The following is a 17,977-nucleotide window of genomic DNA, read 5'->3' as shown; positions in this document are numbered from 1 at the left end:
CGGAGGTCGAGGATTGGCCGCAGACCTCCCTTCGCCTTGGGGATCAGGAAATAACGGGAGTAAAATCCCCTGCCTTGCATGCCTTCCGGCACCTCCTCTATGGCACCCAAACTCAACAGAGTCTCGACCTCTTGTAAGAGGAACTGCTCGTGAGAGGGGTCCCTGAAGAGGGACAGGGAGGGTGGGTGGGAGGGAGGAGGCGAAACAAATTGGAGTCGGTAACCAAACTGCACCGTGCAGAGCACCCAGTTATCTGTTATGTGGGACCACGCCGGCAGGAAGTGGGAAAGACGGTTGGAAAATAACGGGGAAGGATCCGGTAAATAAACTGGTGGGCCGCCCTCGGGCGTACCCTCAAAAGTTTTGTTTAGGCCCCGCGGGGGGGGGGGGCTTAGAGGGCGCTTGGGGCTTCTTCCCCCGGTTGCCCGACAGTCTACGCCGATTCACCCTGCCCCTGCGCCTATTATCGGGGCGCGGCCTGGTCTGGTTGAACGGGCAGTATGGTTGTGTCCTGAAGGATCTCCGCTGGGTAACTGGCGTATGCATTCCCAGGGAGCAGATAGTGACCCGGCCATCTTTGAGGGTCTGCAGCCTTGAGTCTGTTTTCTCGGAAAACAGACCCTTGGTGTCAAACGGTAAGTCCTGGAGAGTGTGTTGGACTTCCGGTGGTAACGTGGAGGCCTGCAGCCATGAAATCCTCCTCATGGTTACCCCAGAGGCCAAGGTCCTGGCTCCTGAATCCGCGGAGTCCAGAGAGGCTTGGAGTGCCGATTGGGAGGCTTTTTTACCCTTCTCAATAAGGGCCTTGAATTCAGAATGGGAGTCTGACGCCACCAGCTCAGTGAACTTTGAGAGAGCAAGGTGTCATGGGTGTATCTACTGAGGAGAGCCTGCTGGTTGGCAATCCTCAGTTGGAAACCACCAGCTGAATAGAGTTTCCGTCCCAAAAGATCCATGCGCCGGGCCTCTTTAGATTTTGGCGCCGGAGCTGGCTGTCCATGGCGCTCATGGTCATTAACGGACTGCATGACCAGCGAGTCCGGAGCTGGGTGTGTGTACAGATACTCATAGCCTCTGGAGGGGACCGAGTACTTCCGTTCCACCCCCCGAGCCGTGGGAGGGGTGGAAGCCGGTGACTGCCAAATAGTATCTGCCTTTTATTCGCACCATCCAAAGAAACGCAAAGCCACCCGAAGAGGCGCCTCCGCCCCGATTATGCTGACCACAGGGTCATCATCCTCTGCCACCTCCTCAACGGGCAGGTTAATGTTCTGTGCCACCCGTCGAAGCAAGTCCTGGTGGGCACGGAGGTCAATCGGGGGAGGGCCCGATGACGACGCGCCCGCCACCGCCTCATCTGGCGAGGAAGACGATGACAGGCCCGGGACTAGGGTGTCCGGTGGTGGCTCGTCAATGTCCTGCGCAGCCTCCGTGATCGGGGGATGCTCGGCAACAACAGGCGGCTGAGGGTCCTCTACCACTGATGAGGGAGGAGGTCTGCTGACTGTAGCCTCAGGCACTGTGTGGACGGAAGTTCTGGGCCCCTGAGAGGGGGGTACCCCTTGTGCCTCATGATAGGCCCATGGGGTCCAGAAGCCCCATTGGGGGGGACCCTGGTCCTGGCCTTGAGGATCAACGCGCGGATCGGCTACACTGTCCGCTTGCGAGGAGACAGACGGCTGACGCGAAGGCCACGGCGGGGCGGAGACACCGTGGGATTGCGCCACCGACGCTGCTGGTCTGTCCCTGGACGGTACCGGGGAACGGTACCGGTCGTCACGGTGCCGGGAGCGAGATCGGGACCATCGACCGTGCTGGTGCCGGGAGGTCGACCTGGATCTCGATTCCCGGTGGTGGGAGCGGCTGCGGGATGAACGGTACCGGGAGCGGTACCGAGAGCCGGATCTGCGTCGATACCGCCGGTCAGGAGCGCGGGACCAGGATCGTCTCCGGGAGTGTGACCGGTACCGCGATGGCGAGCGGTACCGGGACTGCGACCGGCGCCGAGATCTGGATAGGCGTGACGGAGAGCGTCTCCGGGACCGGGACCTGGAGTACCGTCTCTCTCGTCCATCAGGGGAAGGAGGCTGCATGATAGCCGGCTTACCCACTGACTTCACAGCCCGCACCGGCGGTGCCGGGGGCTGGATGCGCTGTGGCTCGGTGAGCGCTATCAGCTCTCTCGCCGTCGAAAAAGTTTCGGGAGTCGACGGGAGAGGCAGCTCGACCACGGTTTGTACCGGGGAGCAAGGCGGTACCGGACTCAACGGCTCTTGCGGTGCCAGAGTCGATGGTACAGCGCCTGTCTTGGGTGCCGGCGGAGTCGGTGCCAGAGGTTGGGCCAGCGGACCTGGTGCAGATGCCTTGGTGGCCGTCTGCGCCGGCTTACGCTTCCTCGCAGGAGAGCGGGAGCGGTGCCAGGACGCCGGTGCCGGTTGTTGGGTTTTCACAGTCTCGGTACCGGACCGGCCAGGAACCGCTGGGGCGCTCCGTACTGAAGAGGACTGCGGAGCGGCTGAGGTCGGCACCGCAGGGCTAAGTGCCGACTCCATCAAGAGCTGCTTTAAACGAAAGTCTCTCTTTCTTTGTCCTCGGCTTAAACGACTTGCAAATAGGGCACTTATCTGCACGATGAGACTCTCCCAAACACCGCAGGCAGGAGGTGTGAGGGTCTCCTATCGGCATGGGCTGTTGACAGTCCGAGCAGGGCTTGAATCCCGGTGCCTTGGGCATGAGCCCGCACCGGTTCGGGAAAAGAAGGGCTAGGCCCCCCAATTTCTCCTAACTAACTAGTAAACTAATCTAACTATTTTAAGAACTATATACAATAATTACAACGAAGAAATCTGAGAGAAGCTAGGGCTGTGGAGGTCAAAGGAGCACTCCACCGTTCCAACGACCGTCACGGGCGGTAAGAAGGAACTGAGGAGCGGACGGGTCGGCTGGGGTATATATTTGGCGCGATAGCAGCGCCACTCCAGGGGGTGCCCAGCCGACCCGCTGAGTGTTGCTAGGGTAAAAATCTTCCGACGAGCCGTGCACGCGGCGCGCGCACACCTAACTGGAATGCATAGGAGCAATCACTCGAAGAAGAATTTAGAATTCTGTCAGTTTTTTTTAAAAGAATACCTCTTGCCTAGTCAGCTCTGTATCAATTGTTTTTAGCTTCTTTGATTTGGTCAGAAATTTGTAACAAGCTACCTGCTGAAAAAGCAAACAAGTTGGTAAAAGAGTATTGGTTTCTAAAGGTAGATATGACAGAATGTTAGGCATAACTGATTAGTGGACTGAGAGCTCAGCTGTTTGTGTTCTTGTGTTTTACTTGCAGAACTACAAGCATTTCCAGTAAGAACAATTTCAGCCACACTGCTGCTTATTGACTTAGAGCATCTTTGTCCATTGGATTTAGAAACTTTTTAAAAAACAAAAACACACATGGGCTCTGAAAGCCTGGAATGGATACATAACCCTCAGTTTCACAATTTATATGGGAGAGAATAAGCAAATTCTCTCAATAGTCAAATTGATATTTGCCCTGTAATTCTCCTTTTGCTGCTGCAAGTGGCTAGAGTAGATGATACATGAACATTTTCCCAAACAGAACCCGTCACTTGAAATCAGTCAGAGGGCAACAAGGCCATGCATCCAGGTTATTGCTGTATATGTGGTATCTTCTACTGTATTCTTGTAATGAGAATAATAGACACCAATGCCTATTTGCAAACCATATTGAAAGGCAGGTAGGACAAAAAGTAGCCACATTTGCACTGCATGATACAGAATATTCTGGATTGGTATGGCCAGAAGATGTGTTTAACCATAAGAAGCACTACAGTGCCACCCCTTCAGACTTCCATTATGAGACCAAGAACAGGATGGGAGAAGTTATAGTAAGTGCACTGTAGCCTTTGAAGAATTCTAAAAACCATCTGGACTAACACAATTATGGGAAGTCAGGAATAATCTCAAGGACCCGGAGCAGTACTAGACTATCTCATTACTCAAAAAAGCACTGGGGGGGGGGGGGGGTCAGACTAGCCCAAAGACCAAAAAAGAAAACCCAAAACATCAAATACGCTAAAGCAGAAATTATCAAACTGAATTAGACGACTTGCTAGTGGTCCACAGACAGGTGGCTTCGCACATGATGCAACCTTGTCCTTTTTCCTACCCTGCTCCTTATCAACTTAAGTGCATTAAAAGAAAGCTAAAAATATATTTCACACTTCCTTAATATCACTTTTCCATGAAAACACTTTCTCTAATTGCCACAGGAATGTAATACCATGAAAACAGGAGAAAGTCCGCACAATTACAATTCGGAAGGGAGGTGGTCTGTAAAATAATCTCTATATTAAAATGTGATGCACCATACAAAAAATGTTTGAGAACCTGTTCCATTGAAAAAAAATCAAGAAAAACCACCAGCACTGAAAGGGGTTCAGATATTAGCCTTTGCTTTTGAAAAGCGGGACCTGCTAACAATGTTTTTCTGTTTCAAGGCCTGTACGCATAAGAAACCAGACCAGAACCATTGTATCAGTAAAGAACTCCTCACCATTCATCTAAGGGTATGGCTATACTGGCGATTTGCAGCACTGGAAAGCCTCCACCAGCGCTGCAATTAGTAAGTGGCCACACCTGCAGGGCACTTCCAGCGCTGCAACTCCCTGGCTGCAGCGCTGGCCGTACACCTCACTCAGCATGGGGAATAAGGATTCCAGCGCTGGTGCTGCAGCGCTGGTCATCAAGTGTGGCCACACACCAGCGCTGTGATTGGCCTCCAGGGTATAAGGTGTATCCCAGAATGCTTTTATAAATTACTCTTTGTTTTGTTATGCAGCCTCTCTTTGTTTTGTTGTGAACGAGCTCCGCGGAGCTCCGTTGCCGCTTATCTAAAAAACAAACAGAGCTCCTGTTTGCTGTGATCAATCTGTACCTGGCTGTAAACAATCAAATGAGAGACAGGCAGGGAGCGAATGAAACAGCGGGGAGTCGTGTTGGCTGCAGGCTGTTTGCAATTAAGAGTTAAGACTAAGGGGTCGGAAAAATGTTCTGATTTTTCAAGGCAGGAAGCTAAACACACAGTGTTGGCTCCAAAAATCCACTCTCTCTCTCCCCCCGCTCCCTGTCACACTAGACCCCACTCCACCCACCTCTTTTGAAAAGCACGTTGCAGCCACTTGAATGCTGGGATAGCTGCCCATAATGCATCACTCCCAACAGCGCTGCTAATGCTGCAAATGTGGCCACACACCAGCGCTGGTAGCTGTGAGTGTGGCCACACACCAGCGCTGCTCCTACACAGCTGGATGACCAGCGCTGCAAACCGTAAGTGTAGCCATACCCTAAGAAGAGGCTCCGACAATCAAAGCAGTTTGGAATGGTTGCAACTTCACAAGCAGGGAAGCTCATGCCATCTGGTGATGAAACAGCTTATTGCCTCAGAGTTTTAGCAATGGTGACCCGTAAAGTTTATTGTGAGCATGGACCCAGTATTTTAATCTTAAATATTCTAAGATATAGCTGTGGATTTAATTTGAAATGAACTCCTCTTTAGCCCACCTTTTTGTTTTAGATTGTTATGGGACATTCCAGAGTCCAGACAATTCTAAACAGACAGCTATAAAATCCAGAAGCAATCTCCTCCTCTTCTTCTGCACTTCATGTGTCCCAATCTGCTCTCTGGTTCATGGTTCCCACCCTTGGAAGATCTACATTAAATCAGGTCTATACACATTATGTATGTTTACACGTTTTCAAGATGTATATTCTTCAGTACAATAAATTTATTCTGGTAAGTCCTTTAAAAAACTACGTATACTCATTTGATAAGTGTCTCAAACTAATATCTCAATTACCTTCAATAGAACTGAGTTGAATGTCTCTGCCAGTATTTTAAATCAGACTGTGAAACTGGCAAACTGAGTATTTTAGAAACTCTTCAAATCTGTTTAAAGATACTCCTTAAATATGCTCAAATTTTTACTGCTGAAAAGGCTTTTAAACCATTTCTAGCACAGTATGATTACATAAGAATGTCTAAAACTCAAGGAAACACTGTTTAAATTTATCCCGTATGTACATTTGAACACGTTTAAATAACTGGTAATCCTAACATATCAGCCTTCTATCAAAAAGTCTGGTACGGTAGATAAACAGATCAGACCTTACCTCATCCTGTATCCCACTCGTGGTAGTTAATTTACTCCCATCAGTAACTGTTATAATTATTGCTGGCTCCAGAAAAAAAGGGTTTCTTCCCTAAAAGAAAGTGTAATTACATTAGAAATGCTACATTCAAATTTAAAAGGTTCTTGCTTAAACCCACAGTGGTGCACCAATGGCCCAATCCACCACCCACTGAAGTCAAGGGAAATATTCCCACTGACTTCAGAGAATGCTGGATTGGGTTTGTAGGTAGATCGTTTGGTTCCATGGCAATACTCTAGGCTATGAATAGGTTCCTCAACCTTTTTACATCTGCAATCCTAGAACCAATATATATATGCTACATATACCTAAAATAGGCACACACATTTATTGACTATACATTTCATAATGTCATGTTAAAGTAACAAAAAATGGTTAGTCTTTGAGAATTTCATTAATTGCACATATGCAAATACTAAATGTTCAATAAATCCCAATGGTGTAGCTGTTAACAAGTGGAACATTATCTTCATAATCAGAAGAGCCTGCAACTCCGTCCTCTACTACCAATCAAAAATTAAGATTTTCAGAATACTATACAATCACAAGAAAACATCTTCACAACCTAAAGGTTGAGAACTAATATTCTAGAAAACAGAATTTAGAACTGGGTGGTACTCAGTTATTTGGGTCACATTCCAACCAGAGTGATTTTCTCTCTCTCATGCATGCACACCCACACACCTGTTTCATTAACTATTCGAGTCTTCATAAACATTGACAAGCTTTCTACATCAGCGCCATTTAAGATACAGTGTCCAAAATTACAGAAGACATTTTGTGACCTCATCTGTCAAAGTGGCTCGAAGGCCTTGGGGTCCTGGTCAACTCATAATTAAGCCTTGACAATCAGATCTCTGTTGCCACTGGCACTTCCCATTTCCACCAGAGATTGCCAGGAACCTTCAAGAGGAGGATCTAGCCAGTGTGTTCCATCCATGCATGCGTCAATTCAGAGTGGGTTACTATAATTCACTGTATCTGGGGTTGAAGATAGAACAGAGAGAGATGCTCCTGGTTCTTTCTTCTGTCCAATGGTTTCCAGTCTGCTTCTGTTGACAGGTTTGAGAAATCTTTGGCTATGTCTACACTTAAAATGTAGCATTTTAAGTGAAAGCACTTACTACAGCAACTGGAGAGGTTCTCTGATCGTTATAAGTAATTTACCTCCCTGAGAGGCAGTAGCTAGGTTGACAAAAATTTCTTCTGGATTTTTCACACCCTTGAGAGACAAAGCTATGTTACAAAAAATTTTCAGTGCAGTTCTGACCTTTAAAAGCCATAACTGGGTCAGGATTCAGCTATAACAGAGACTACTTCTCCATCCATAATCCACCAAAACAGCTGTGCTCCTTTGGACAAAATAGTTTACAAAACTCAGGTCAAAGCATTAGAGAAAGCACTCTTAGTCCAGGGATTTAGCTGTGAAGTGACATTCCAGATATTAGACATTTCCATGATCTGACCATTCAGAGCATGCTGCAAGACCCTCCTCTTTGATAAATCTTTCCCACCATAACCAGTATATAAAAAATGTTTTAGGATAGAAAATCAAAAGATTCCATGAAACTGCTCTGGACCTCATCATTCAAATTTAGTTTTGTATTTTTACACAAAAAATTAAGAGCTCCAGGTTAACCCTCAAGATATTTTTCCTAAATGTTTAACAGTTACAAAATTTAATATTTTATTGCTACAGAGAACTTAAAACCTCAAGCACTGAAATTAAACAGTGAAGATCAATTTCTTCTGAGAGAGAAACTACATTATAAACCAATTTAACATTCATAAACTGTTTTTTTAAGTAAATGTCTAAAGTACACATTCTTTTTTATTCAGTTTGCCAAGATCATCCAGTCTTGTTTTTAAGTTCTAAGCAACAGTTGTGGTATGCTATCCTGTCAACTAGTAGTTTATTACAACTGTGAAACAACAACTGAAAGCTAATTATGTTGAAGTTCATTTAATTTAAAACAGATTTCATTATTACAGGAGGAACTCTGAATCACTAGTAAAAAGCATTTATATTACAGCTGATGAAGGAACAATGTCAATTTATACAGCTAAAGGACAAAAATATCTTGACCTAATCAGTATCATAAATGACATTAACAGTCAGTCTTTTTCATGACTTTATTTGTCCACCATGTTCCACATCTAAACTCTTCCAGATCAGCAATCCCGTGTAAATCATCCTTCAAACAATTACACTACTTTCCTTGTTTCTCTTAAGAGGAACAACCCAATTTTCAAAACTTCCTATTTAGAGATACATAAAAGCATCCAACAGACGAAGCATTTTCTCCCAGTCTTATACTAGTGTTGGTGTCCCTATACTCTAGTAAAATCCAGGCTTACCTGCAATTACTTTGGGCCTAAGCCTTAAGACATTCAGGCAAACTTCCCACTGTTTTTTTTTTTAAACTGATCAAGGACTTCAGTCTTAGAACATTTCTTGCCTTTTAATTTCACAAACATTTTAGCTATAAGACAGCTGACTACAGAGGTACTTATTCAAGAACATGCATTGTTATTATTACAGCTATTTACCTAAAAACCCAAAATCTATTTTTCACAAGCATAATTTGTTCTTACATATTCTGCTAAAGGTTGCTGATCTTGCACACCTTTAGAGAGATGACTAGAACAGTCACGACTGCCAAATCAGAATTCTACCTCCTTGTAATGGTGTCAGCACCCGCCTCTCACGAGCACCCCCTTTCGCTGGCCGATGGCTCTCTCGACTGGTCTTCAGCGATTCAGCCCTCCAGCTGAGCCGTATACACTGTACCCCCTTCCAAGGTAAACAGTCCCAAGTTCTTATCGTGGCCCTGGTATGGGGCCATAGCTCTTAGGTTTCTTCCTAGAGGCACTGCCTTCTTCAGACACCTGCTGTGGCCCATCTCAGTACCCTCAGCTGGTGTCCTTTTCAGCAGCCCTCCCTGAGCTCATTCTGCAACCAGACCAGCAGAGACCATCTCGGTACTCTGGTCTGGCCAAGTTCTGTGCTCAGTCTGCTCATAATGACCTTTTGATGGTCCTGCTGCTCTTCTATCTAGCCAGGCACTTGGTCTTTGGCATCCTTCCCTGGACTCGGTTCTGTCTGGTGAGCTCTGTGCAGTGAGCCCCAGTCCTCCCTCATTGAGCTCCGCACAGCAACTGATGGCTCTGCTGCTTGTCTTTTATCTGGCCCTTCTGGCCCCTTATCGGTTGCTCCGGCAACCCCCCTGATTGGCTGCTCCTCTGCAGCCACTCTAGGCTGCCTGGAGGACTTTTCACTGCTCTACTCTGGGGCAAGCTGATGCAGGGCTGTGAGGCCTGCAGCAGGTGGTCTCCAGACCTAGTCCACCCAGCCATACTCCTGCAAGGGTTGATGACATTGAACTGGTCTACACTGATGCTCTATAATTTAGATGATGGATATATTTCTTGGTAGTCAAAGACTGTAGATTAATGCAACAGCTGCACTTCAGTTGTCTAGGAGACCACAGAACGAGGCTAAAGATGAGCTGAGTTCAGGACCCCATGTACCTCATGCAACAGTTTGTAACATCATGAACACCTACACCACTCTGCCTTAAGGAATGGTGATATAATTTACAATGGGTAAATATTGGGAAAAGATTTCTGCTCAAAATGTTTTTTTATTAAAATTTCTCTATTTTCTGTCCAATTATAGATGTCATCAACTCTTGAAGGAAACAGAGCAATCCTGATTTATCAGCCATGACTTTTCAGTTCATCTGTAAGAAGGTATGCAAGACAAGCAACTTTAAATCAAGTACTGTAAAAAAAAATTATATACACACACGTAAGTTATCAGAAGTTGCAGTGGACTAAAAAGTTGCTTTTTCACGTAAATGGAAGACTATACAAAGCTATTTATTCCACGGATGTCTTGGTAGAATTTTATTTACTTCTCTAAAAGTCTTTGTTTCCAATTTCAAAACAATCATTCAAATCCATTTTGCCACTGACCTTTAATACTCAATTGGACAAAGTCCTACACAAAAATACTTAACCCAAAAATACCAAATCCTTTAATAGACTTAAGATGATATTAAGATAGACTGTTATGATCATTGAAGGTGAATATGTATATCATATCTCTAGAGCTTTAAACATTTGTTATATTTAATGCTGTACATAAGGCTGGCGAGAAGCAATGAACAGCAAATTCCAACTCCGCCTGCAGTAAACTGAGAAATTTACTTAATCATCATCTAAATAGACTTGCTCACAGACAAGTTCCTTACAGAAGGTGCATTACTGATGATTCTAGTTGATGAATTCAAAGTGGCAACTTGCTCCTGTAGAGACTTCAGCTGATTGTGTCAAATAGACATCTAATTAGCTCAGCTGGCGTTTTTCAATAGCTTCCAATACTCAGTAGCTACTAGAGTACTGATCTTGCCGCAACTTCTTTGGAATAATTTTCTTCCTACTCTAGAGCCTTCTAGTAGGGGTGGAAAGAATACCCAAGATTGAGGAAGAAGCATCTGATGGCAGATTGACTCATTCTATTTGTTTAGCAGATATTATCCGGGAAGTGGAGAAGTGTAAATTTCTTCCCTTCACTCACGCCCTGCACCATCAAGCGCAGATGTGTACTGAAGTGAAAAGAAAAAGGTAGTTGCTCCATTAGCTCAGCATAGCAAGTTTTAAAGAAAATTCTATTTGAAGTTGGCATAAATGGCATAACAGGGAAAACCTGAATCTGTTAGACTAATATGAAATATACTGGGAAATGAAGGCTTCAAACTCTTAGAATGAAAGTACCAGTAAAACAGTAACAAGTTAGTATCTTAATTACTGTTGACATGATATCCCAATACATCACACAAAATTTTTGAATAGTTAAAATGGCATTTTTTTGGCCCACATCATGAGGCAATTAAATCATGATGTTTATTACCACTGTACCAAATTGGGGTATGTAGTCCACTGATCCCAAGGTTCCTTGACCAAGCCGGGACTGGGAACTCTTTGCAGAGCTCTTAAATAACTCCCTCTAGCCATCCCAAGAAGCCACATCTAGCACACTTTGGTCAACATGACACCTTTTGAAGGGAATCTGGATCACCTCTGAAAGACTAGAATAAGAATAAAGTTACTGATAGAATGTCATGATTTTACAGTGTAACAAACCATTTCACCATTATGTGCAAATAAGTTTAGAGATCAATGAAAGCTGAGCCAGATGCATCTATATAGATTCTGAGAGTTCAAAAAGTTTATTATAGGTAAAGCAAAAGAAGGGTAAGACTCGCATGAAGTGAAAAAGAAACCTTGCATATTCCACCTTACAAGATGATTAGGTTCTCAGTGTCTTAAGAATTAAAGGACAAAGTACCTAAATTCCACTGTAAAATCCATCAGGAAGTCAAAAGTATCTATGCAGGAAGCCTAAAGCCATAGGATGTGGATTTTAACCTGAGGAGCCTGATATTAGACCAGAAAGGTAACTAGTCTATTAAGGTAAACTAAAAGACTTGTGGATGGAAAGGCCATTCTTCCGAGATCAGAAAATGATCCAATCTGATTTCTGCTTTTCGATCTGAGTTTAATCAGAAGGTCTATGCAACAGAGATCTTGTTGTACTGAGAACTTGATTGCTCTGGATGCCTCCATTCATTTCTACATACAACAGCTCCATCCGTCATACTTCATTGATAAAAAAGGGCCAAGTAGATCCCTGTCAAGGTTCCAGCGCCATGTTCCTGACTTTGTTAGGAGATCACCTTCACCCTCCTCTATTCCCTCAGAGATAAATTTCCCAAACTAACTAGTGTTCCCAAAATATACCTCCCAGCTGGCCAGATTAGCTTCAAATTAGTGGAGGTCTACAGACTACCATTTCCACTGGCCCTGAAATCTGTGATCTATAATGGAAATCATTCATTTATATTTGCTTTCCTCTCTCTCACTGCCTGCTGTCAGCCAGAAGCTGAAGGAATAATGTTAGTTTCCCCAACTGATCTGGAATTTTCCTTTTAGCAGGAATAAAGAGACATTTATGATGTATTTCACAGTACCACCTAGGAATGCAATCAAGGGCCAGGAACCCACTGTTTTAGGCACCATGCAGACAAGTAACAAAGGGAACAGCCCCTGTTCCAAACAACTTGCACAATCTACAAGGTTCCAGGTAAGAAACAAAGGACTGAAGATTGTAAACCGGCAACATAACATATGACATTTGATAAAGCAAAGCAGAGTGTGAAATAACTGAAAGTTCAAAGTTGTAATAATTCTCAGTATAACAAGGAGTTATTGTCCTCTACTGTTTTTCACGCAGCAATCAAAATGTTTTAGAGTATGTCTCTTTGTTAGAAAGAGGAACTGAATGGTGGAATCAGAAGGTTCTGTAACAATTGAGTACAATTTAGGCAGTTAAGAGAATGAGAAAGTGTAACTGCAACAGCAAAACTGAGTAGAAAGAGCAGGACTTTGCACCAGTGAGGAAAGGGTGAACGAGACATGTGAAAAGAACATGTGTGAAAGTTTGCTGAAGAAAAGAGGGTCAGGGACTCACTGCAGAGAAAACCAGCCAACACAAGGGAGAAAGTAGCAAAGGAGTATTCTGGAAAAATCTGATTCTCTCTTACTCCACTGAATATTGATTGCTGTCTTATATCTTGGGTTTAAATATACAGAAACAAACCTACCTTCACTCTTTTCAATAAACACTTAAATTCATCCTCAAATGACAATAACTCATTCTAGTGAGGGATGAAATGAGTTCAGGGGTCTGATACTACCACATACTGTAGTAAACTAATGGATTTTGGATCATCCATGCCTAATTATTTAGCAAGAGAAGAAAGAGCTCCCTCCCTCTATAGATGTCTTAAATCATAATCATCATCTGTAAATCCAAGTCAGCTGTACAATTTCTACCAAGTGTCTGGGTTGGAAGAGGCATGGTAAGGAAGAAACATGCACAAAGCTGTAGAAATGCCAATGTCCAGAGCTTTGCAAAAATATGGAGAATCTTCGACAGCAAAATAAAAGTAACAAGAACACACAGCAAGATTAATACAAGCACACTTTAAAACTGAAGGCACTCAGATTTGATTGAGGAAACTGGGGAATTATTAATTTACTTCGCAGATCTAAAATAAGCCTAAAAAACTTAATCTTGTAGAAAATGACAAAAATATTGGGCATAAAATACTCTACCTTCTTGGCTTTAAGGAACTGATTTGATCATCTCAGTATGAAAAAAAATGAAATTCTTTTAGAAAAGTCCTCCAAGAGGTATCAATGAAAAGGGATGGAGGCAGAAGTGGATAGAAAAGACTCTGAGATTTAAAGAATTGAGGAGCAAAGAGTCCAGGCGGCTACCCCATCTAACTAGGTTTACTATTACCATCAAGGCGGAATCTTTTCTTGTTTTTGCTTTGTGTCTCAACTGTCAAACTCAGATGTGGTATGATATCCCTCTGCTCATTACTGAGGGGATAGAGATGCTGAATATTTAAGACATCTTTTCTTCCAACTGTTTGCAGGCTGTTTGAGTCTGATAGGCATCAACATGAAAAAAGTCTAAATAAAAATAGCCCATCAATTAATAATCTCGTTTCACTTCCTTGGTAATGTATAATATGTCTACTAGTTCTTTAGTAATCTACAGTTTATAAGGAGAGAAGGGTAGACAGACAAATATCTATCTAATGTAAAGCAGCATTTACTTTTTGTTCAGGCCTTCATTTTGTATTAAACAAAAGTAGTATAAACCCAATTTTACTTCTGTCTAAGAGACATATCTGGCTTTAAGACTAAGCTTGATAAGTTTATGGAGGGGATGGTATGATGGGATAGCCTAATTTTGGCAATTAATTTGGCAATTGATCTTTGATTATCAGCAGGTAAGTATGCCCAGTGGTCTGTGATGGGATGTTAGATGGGTTGGGATCTGAGTTACTACAGAGAATTCTTTCCTGGGTGCTGGCTGGTGAGTCTTGCCCTCATGCTCAGGGTTTAACTGATCGCCATATTTGGGGTCGGGAAGGAATTTTCCTCCAGGGCAGATTGGCAGAGGCCCCGGAGGTTTTTCGCCTTCCTCTGCAGCATGGGGCACAGGTCACTTGCTGGAGGATTCTCTGCAGCTTGAGGTCTTCAAACCACAATTTGAGGACTTCAATAACTCAGACATAGGTTAGGGGTTTGTTATAGAAGTGGATGGGTGAGATTCTGTGGCCTGCATTGTGCAGGAGGTCAGACTAGATGATCATAATGGTCCCTTCTGACCTTAAAGTCTATGAGTCTATGAGTCATCTTTAGGAAAATTCAACTAAAAGACAGAAAAATTATACTAGCAAGACATAATGGATGCATATTTAAGTGCAAAAATAAAAGGAAATGAAAAGTTAAGGCTCTCATAGGATTTGATAACGTTAACCCTCCCACATTTGCAAATATTGCAATTACTAACTAGGCTACTGAATGCAAAGCTAAGTACTATTGTATCTACTATATGTTTAATATGGGTGAACTACTGTCTCCAATAACCTTTTTGTTTTATCTAACCTTACTGTATTAACTAATATTGCATTTAACAATTCAGGTGAGGTATGAGCACAAAGCACACACATAATACTCATTTGACCTTCAAAACAAATTACATACTGTTCTGTAGAGCCACAAAGTTCAAACTTCTGTCCTCAAAACACTGATCAACATAGTACAACAAGCCAAGTGACTGTTATTCTGATACACCAACAACTGTCTTACAAAATTTGTTTATATCTATCATTTCTTGGATCAGATCAATGCAGGGTCACCATCTACTAGTCTGAGTCTCAGAAATTTAACAGAAACCCATATAGAGACGTTAAGATAAGCCTTATGACTTTGATATTCTGTACTTCAGTCAAGTTACAGTAGTCTTTTTAATCAGTGACTCCTGTAAATATTGTAAATTAACAGGGACAAGCTTTCTATTATAGCACTGATCCCCTAACAACAAAAATTATCATTTGAAGGTATAAGTAGTGAATCAGGTAACAATGTCTCTTTAAAACCTCTGTAATCAAATTAAAAATATATCAGTACGATGACCATATATGATCCTATAGTTTTGCTTTGTAATTGCATAGCTAGCCAGCAGAGGGAGCATAAATTAATAAATATATCCCCAGAGCTGTGCTGACCATCAAATAGTTAAACAAAGAACTAAATTAATCAAGGGCACATTTTGCATGTATACAGCACTTTTCATCCACAGATCTCAAAGCACATATGAGATAGGTAAGCTTTTTTTTAAAACAATGCATTAACAGAAGTAAAAAGATTAAATGACTTTTCCAAGGTTAGAATGATGCAGTAGTAATCAGGCATAGAATGCTAGTCTCCTGAGTTTTAAGTCCCCTGTTCCATCCAACAGCCATTCACAAATACTGTAGAAGCATTTGTCTTACTACCCTCACAAAAGTCTCTTTAGGCTAATTACACATTCCACCTACATAAAATTTTCCCCACTTGTGTCAATTTTGTTAATTTTGCTTACTTGGATAGAGAATTACTGGGTGCTTCAAATGGCTGCCATCTTGTACCCTAGAGGCAGCTGCAGTACAGTATAGATTAAATGATCTGTGTATATGCAGTTTGTACAGTCATTCTGTAGTGCAATTTAGAATCTTTGGACAATAAAGTGCCAGAACAAATTAAATATGTAAGTGAAAAGTGACACAACATGAAATAGTCACCAAGTGGTATTACATAGCAGAGCATACATACAACATGAGACTTCTGATAATCCCCGACCAAAACAAACTCAGACTCATAACTTAAATACACCATTCAGTTAGAGTAGCAGCATTTTTGCCTAGTTTTTTTATGCTTAGGAACAGACAGCTTCATGAAAAGGTTGCTATATTCACTACATAAAACATCTGACAACTTTTCAAAGAGAAACTCTAAAATGGTCAAAAAATGGTACAGCATCTCATGAAAAAAAAGGCTCTTGCAAACCAGTGAAATCATGCTGTGACAAATGTCACGAGACTGAAAACTGAGCAACAGAGGGGAAGGAATTTGCATTTTCAATGGTCAAAACTTTTTTTTTTTTAAACACAAAAATTTAACACCAATGGCTAGCAGTTGGGAGAGAGGAGCTACCTTAAAAATTTAGCAATATGCACAACCTCTACAACTAATGGGTGAAAGCTTGAAACATCTTCTGAGAACCTCTCCCCCTCCCTGCCCCAGAAGTCCTCCAGAAAATATCAAACATAACATTCCTAATTATATTTTTAAAACACCCACAAGTTTCAGACATTCTTGATATACCATAAAGCAGCAAAAAGGTCCCAACACGCGTTTTCAAAAATCCTTCTGCAGTTCACTTTTTAAACTTACATTTTTCTAGCTTTGCCTGAGTTTGTAAATTTTTGAAACCAAATAGCCACACAGACAATGACCATCATGTCACATCTATCTTGAACTATGCAACTGGCTGCTTAATGAAACATTTTACTGGGGGTGCTTGGTGCCACATTTTCAAAAGTTCATAATTTAAAAATTTTCTGAGCTCACAAGTCTAACTAAGAAGGTACTGCTTATTAAGACTGTTTAGGTACCTACTGTGAAACTTCAGCCTCTTTCGAACTGTTTAAAAACATGGTCATTTTGTTTTACACAAACTAGAAAAATGTTTATTCACTAATAACTCAACGAAGCCTGATGAGCTTCTGCTCAAACACAAAAGGGCCAAGCACAGAAGATTCAATACAAAAGGCACAATATTTTCCAGTGTATGTTAATATTCATGTATACAGATGGGGGGGAAGAGGAGTCGGAATGAAAATGGAAGCACGCATCTCACTGAAAACCAATAGGACTTGCGATGCTAAGTCATACAGACCCTTTTAAAAATCCCCCGACACACAAAAAAATCAAAGTGGATCAGGGAGATAAGTAAGAGGGAAATTATGTAAGAGCTAATTTAAGTGAATTCTAGCTAAAGGATTATATAAATTATTTTAACTTTTTGGACAGTAAAGTTTAAAGTTCAACTACTTCCTTGATAAATGTCAAGAAATAATAAAATCCTTGAATCCTGAGTAATCTGTGATAATCAGACCGATTTTTAAAGATATTTAGGCATCTGGTGGGATTTTCAAAAACACTTAGATTCCTAAAATTCATTTAATTGAATGGATATTAGGCACCTAGATGATTTTGAAAATCCCATATGACGCCTAAATACCTTTAAAAAGCTTTCCCAATATCATATAGCAGGTCATTGTCAAGTAAAGGCAAGAGCTTTGAGCTAAATACACCTAGTGAAGATCAGGAAATAAGAATAATGATCAAACAAGTTCTGTAGCACTTTTGATTGAAATCTAGAATTCTCAACAAAACTATTGCCAAGATGTTTAACATTGGGTTGCACTACAAAAAATATTAAAAATTAAGTTTTCAACTAAAAGTCAAGAATGCCAGTTTAATTGAAATTATAGACTGATAGCTACTGAGCGTACATCTAATTTGCTTAATTTCTTTTAATACAAAAGTAATTTGTGAGTGAATGTACTGTTAAAATGGCACTCTTGTATTCAGCTTAAAACTCATCATCCAACTATGGTATTGATTCCTGCTTACTAAAATGCAAAAGAAAGAAGTATGCATAGCCAGTTGCAGATTAAGAGAGAAGCCCACACACATATGCTAATGTAATCACTTTGAATCTGGGATGCCCTGCCCCCAGGTCTTCTCAGTGGCCTAGTGAATGTACTTAAAGTTATTTAGAATCTAGGCA

At 42.1% G+C, this 17,977-nt stretch overlaps 1 protein-coding gene across 8 annotated transcripts in view; it reads right to left on the bottom strand.

The window, feature by feature from the left end:
• INTS6 (integrator complex subunit 6) overlaps positions 1-17,977 on the bottom strand; it is an 86,188-nt gene that overhangs the window by 54,799 nt on the left and 13,412 nt on the right. For all 8 annotated transcript variants that reach the window (XM_039542063.1, XM_039542056.1, XM_039542070.1 and 5 more), the window contains one exon: positions 6,175-6,264. In XM_039542063.1, the coding sequence (XP_039397997.1) occupies positions 6,175-6,264 (90 nt within the window). The remainder of the gene's footprint in view (positions 1-6,174; positions 6,265-17,977) is intronic.

This window comes from Mauremys reevesii, linkage group 1, assembly GCF_016161935.1.
Source record: "Mauremys reevesii isolate NIE-2019 linkage group 1, ASM1616193v1, whole genome shotgun sequence".
Lineage (NCBI taxonomy): Eukaryota > Metazoa > Chordata > Testudines > Geoemydidae > Mauremys > Mauremys reevesii.
This window is presented reverse-complemented; position numbering and strand designations above follow the sequence as displayed.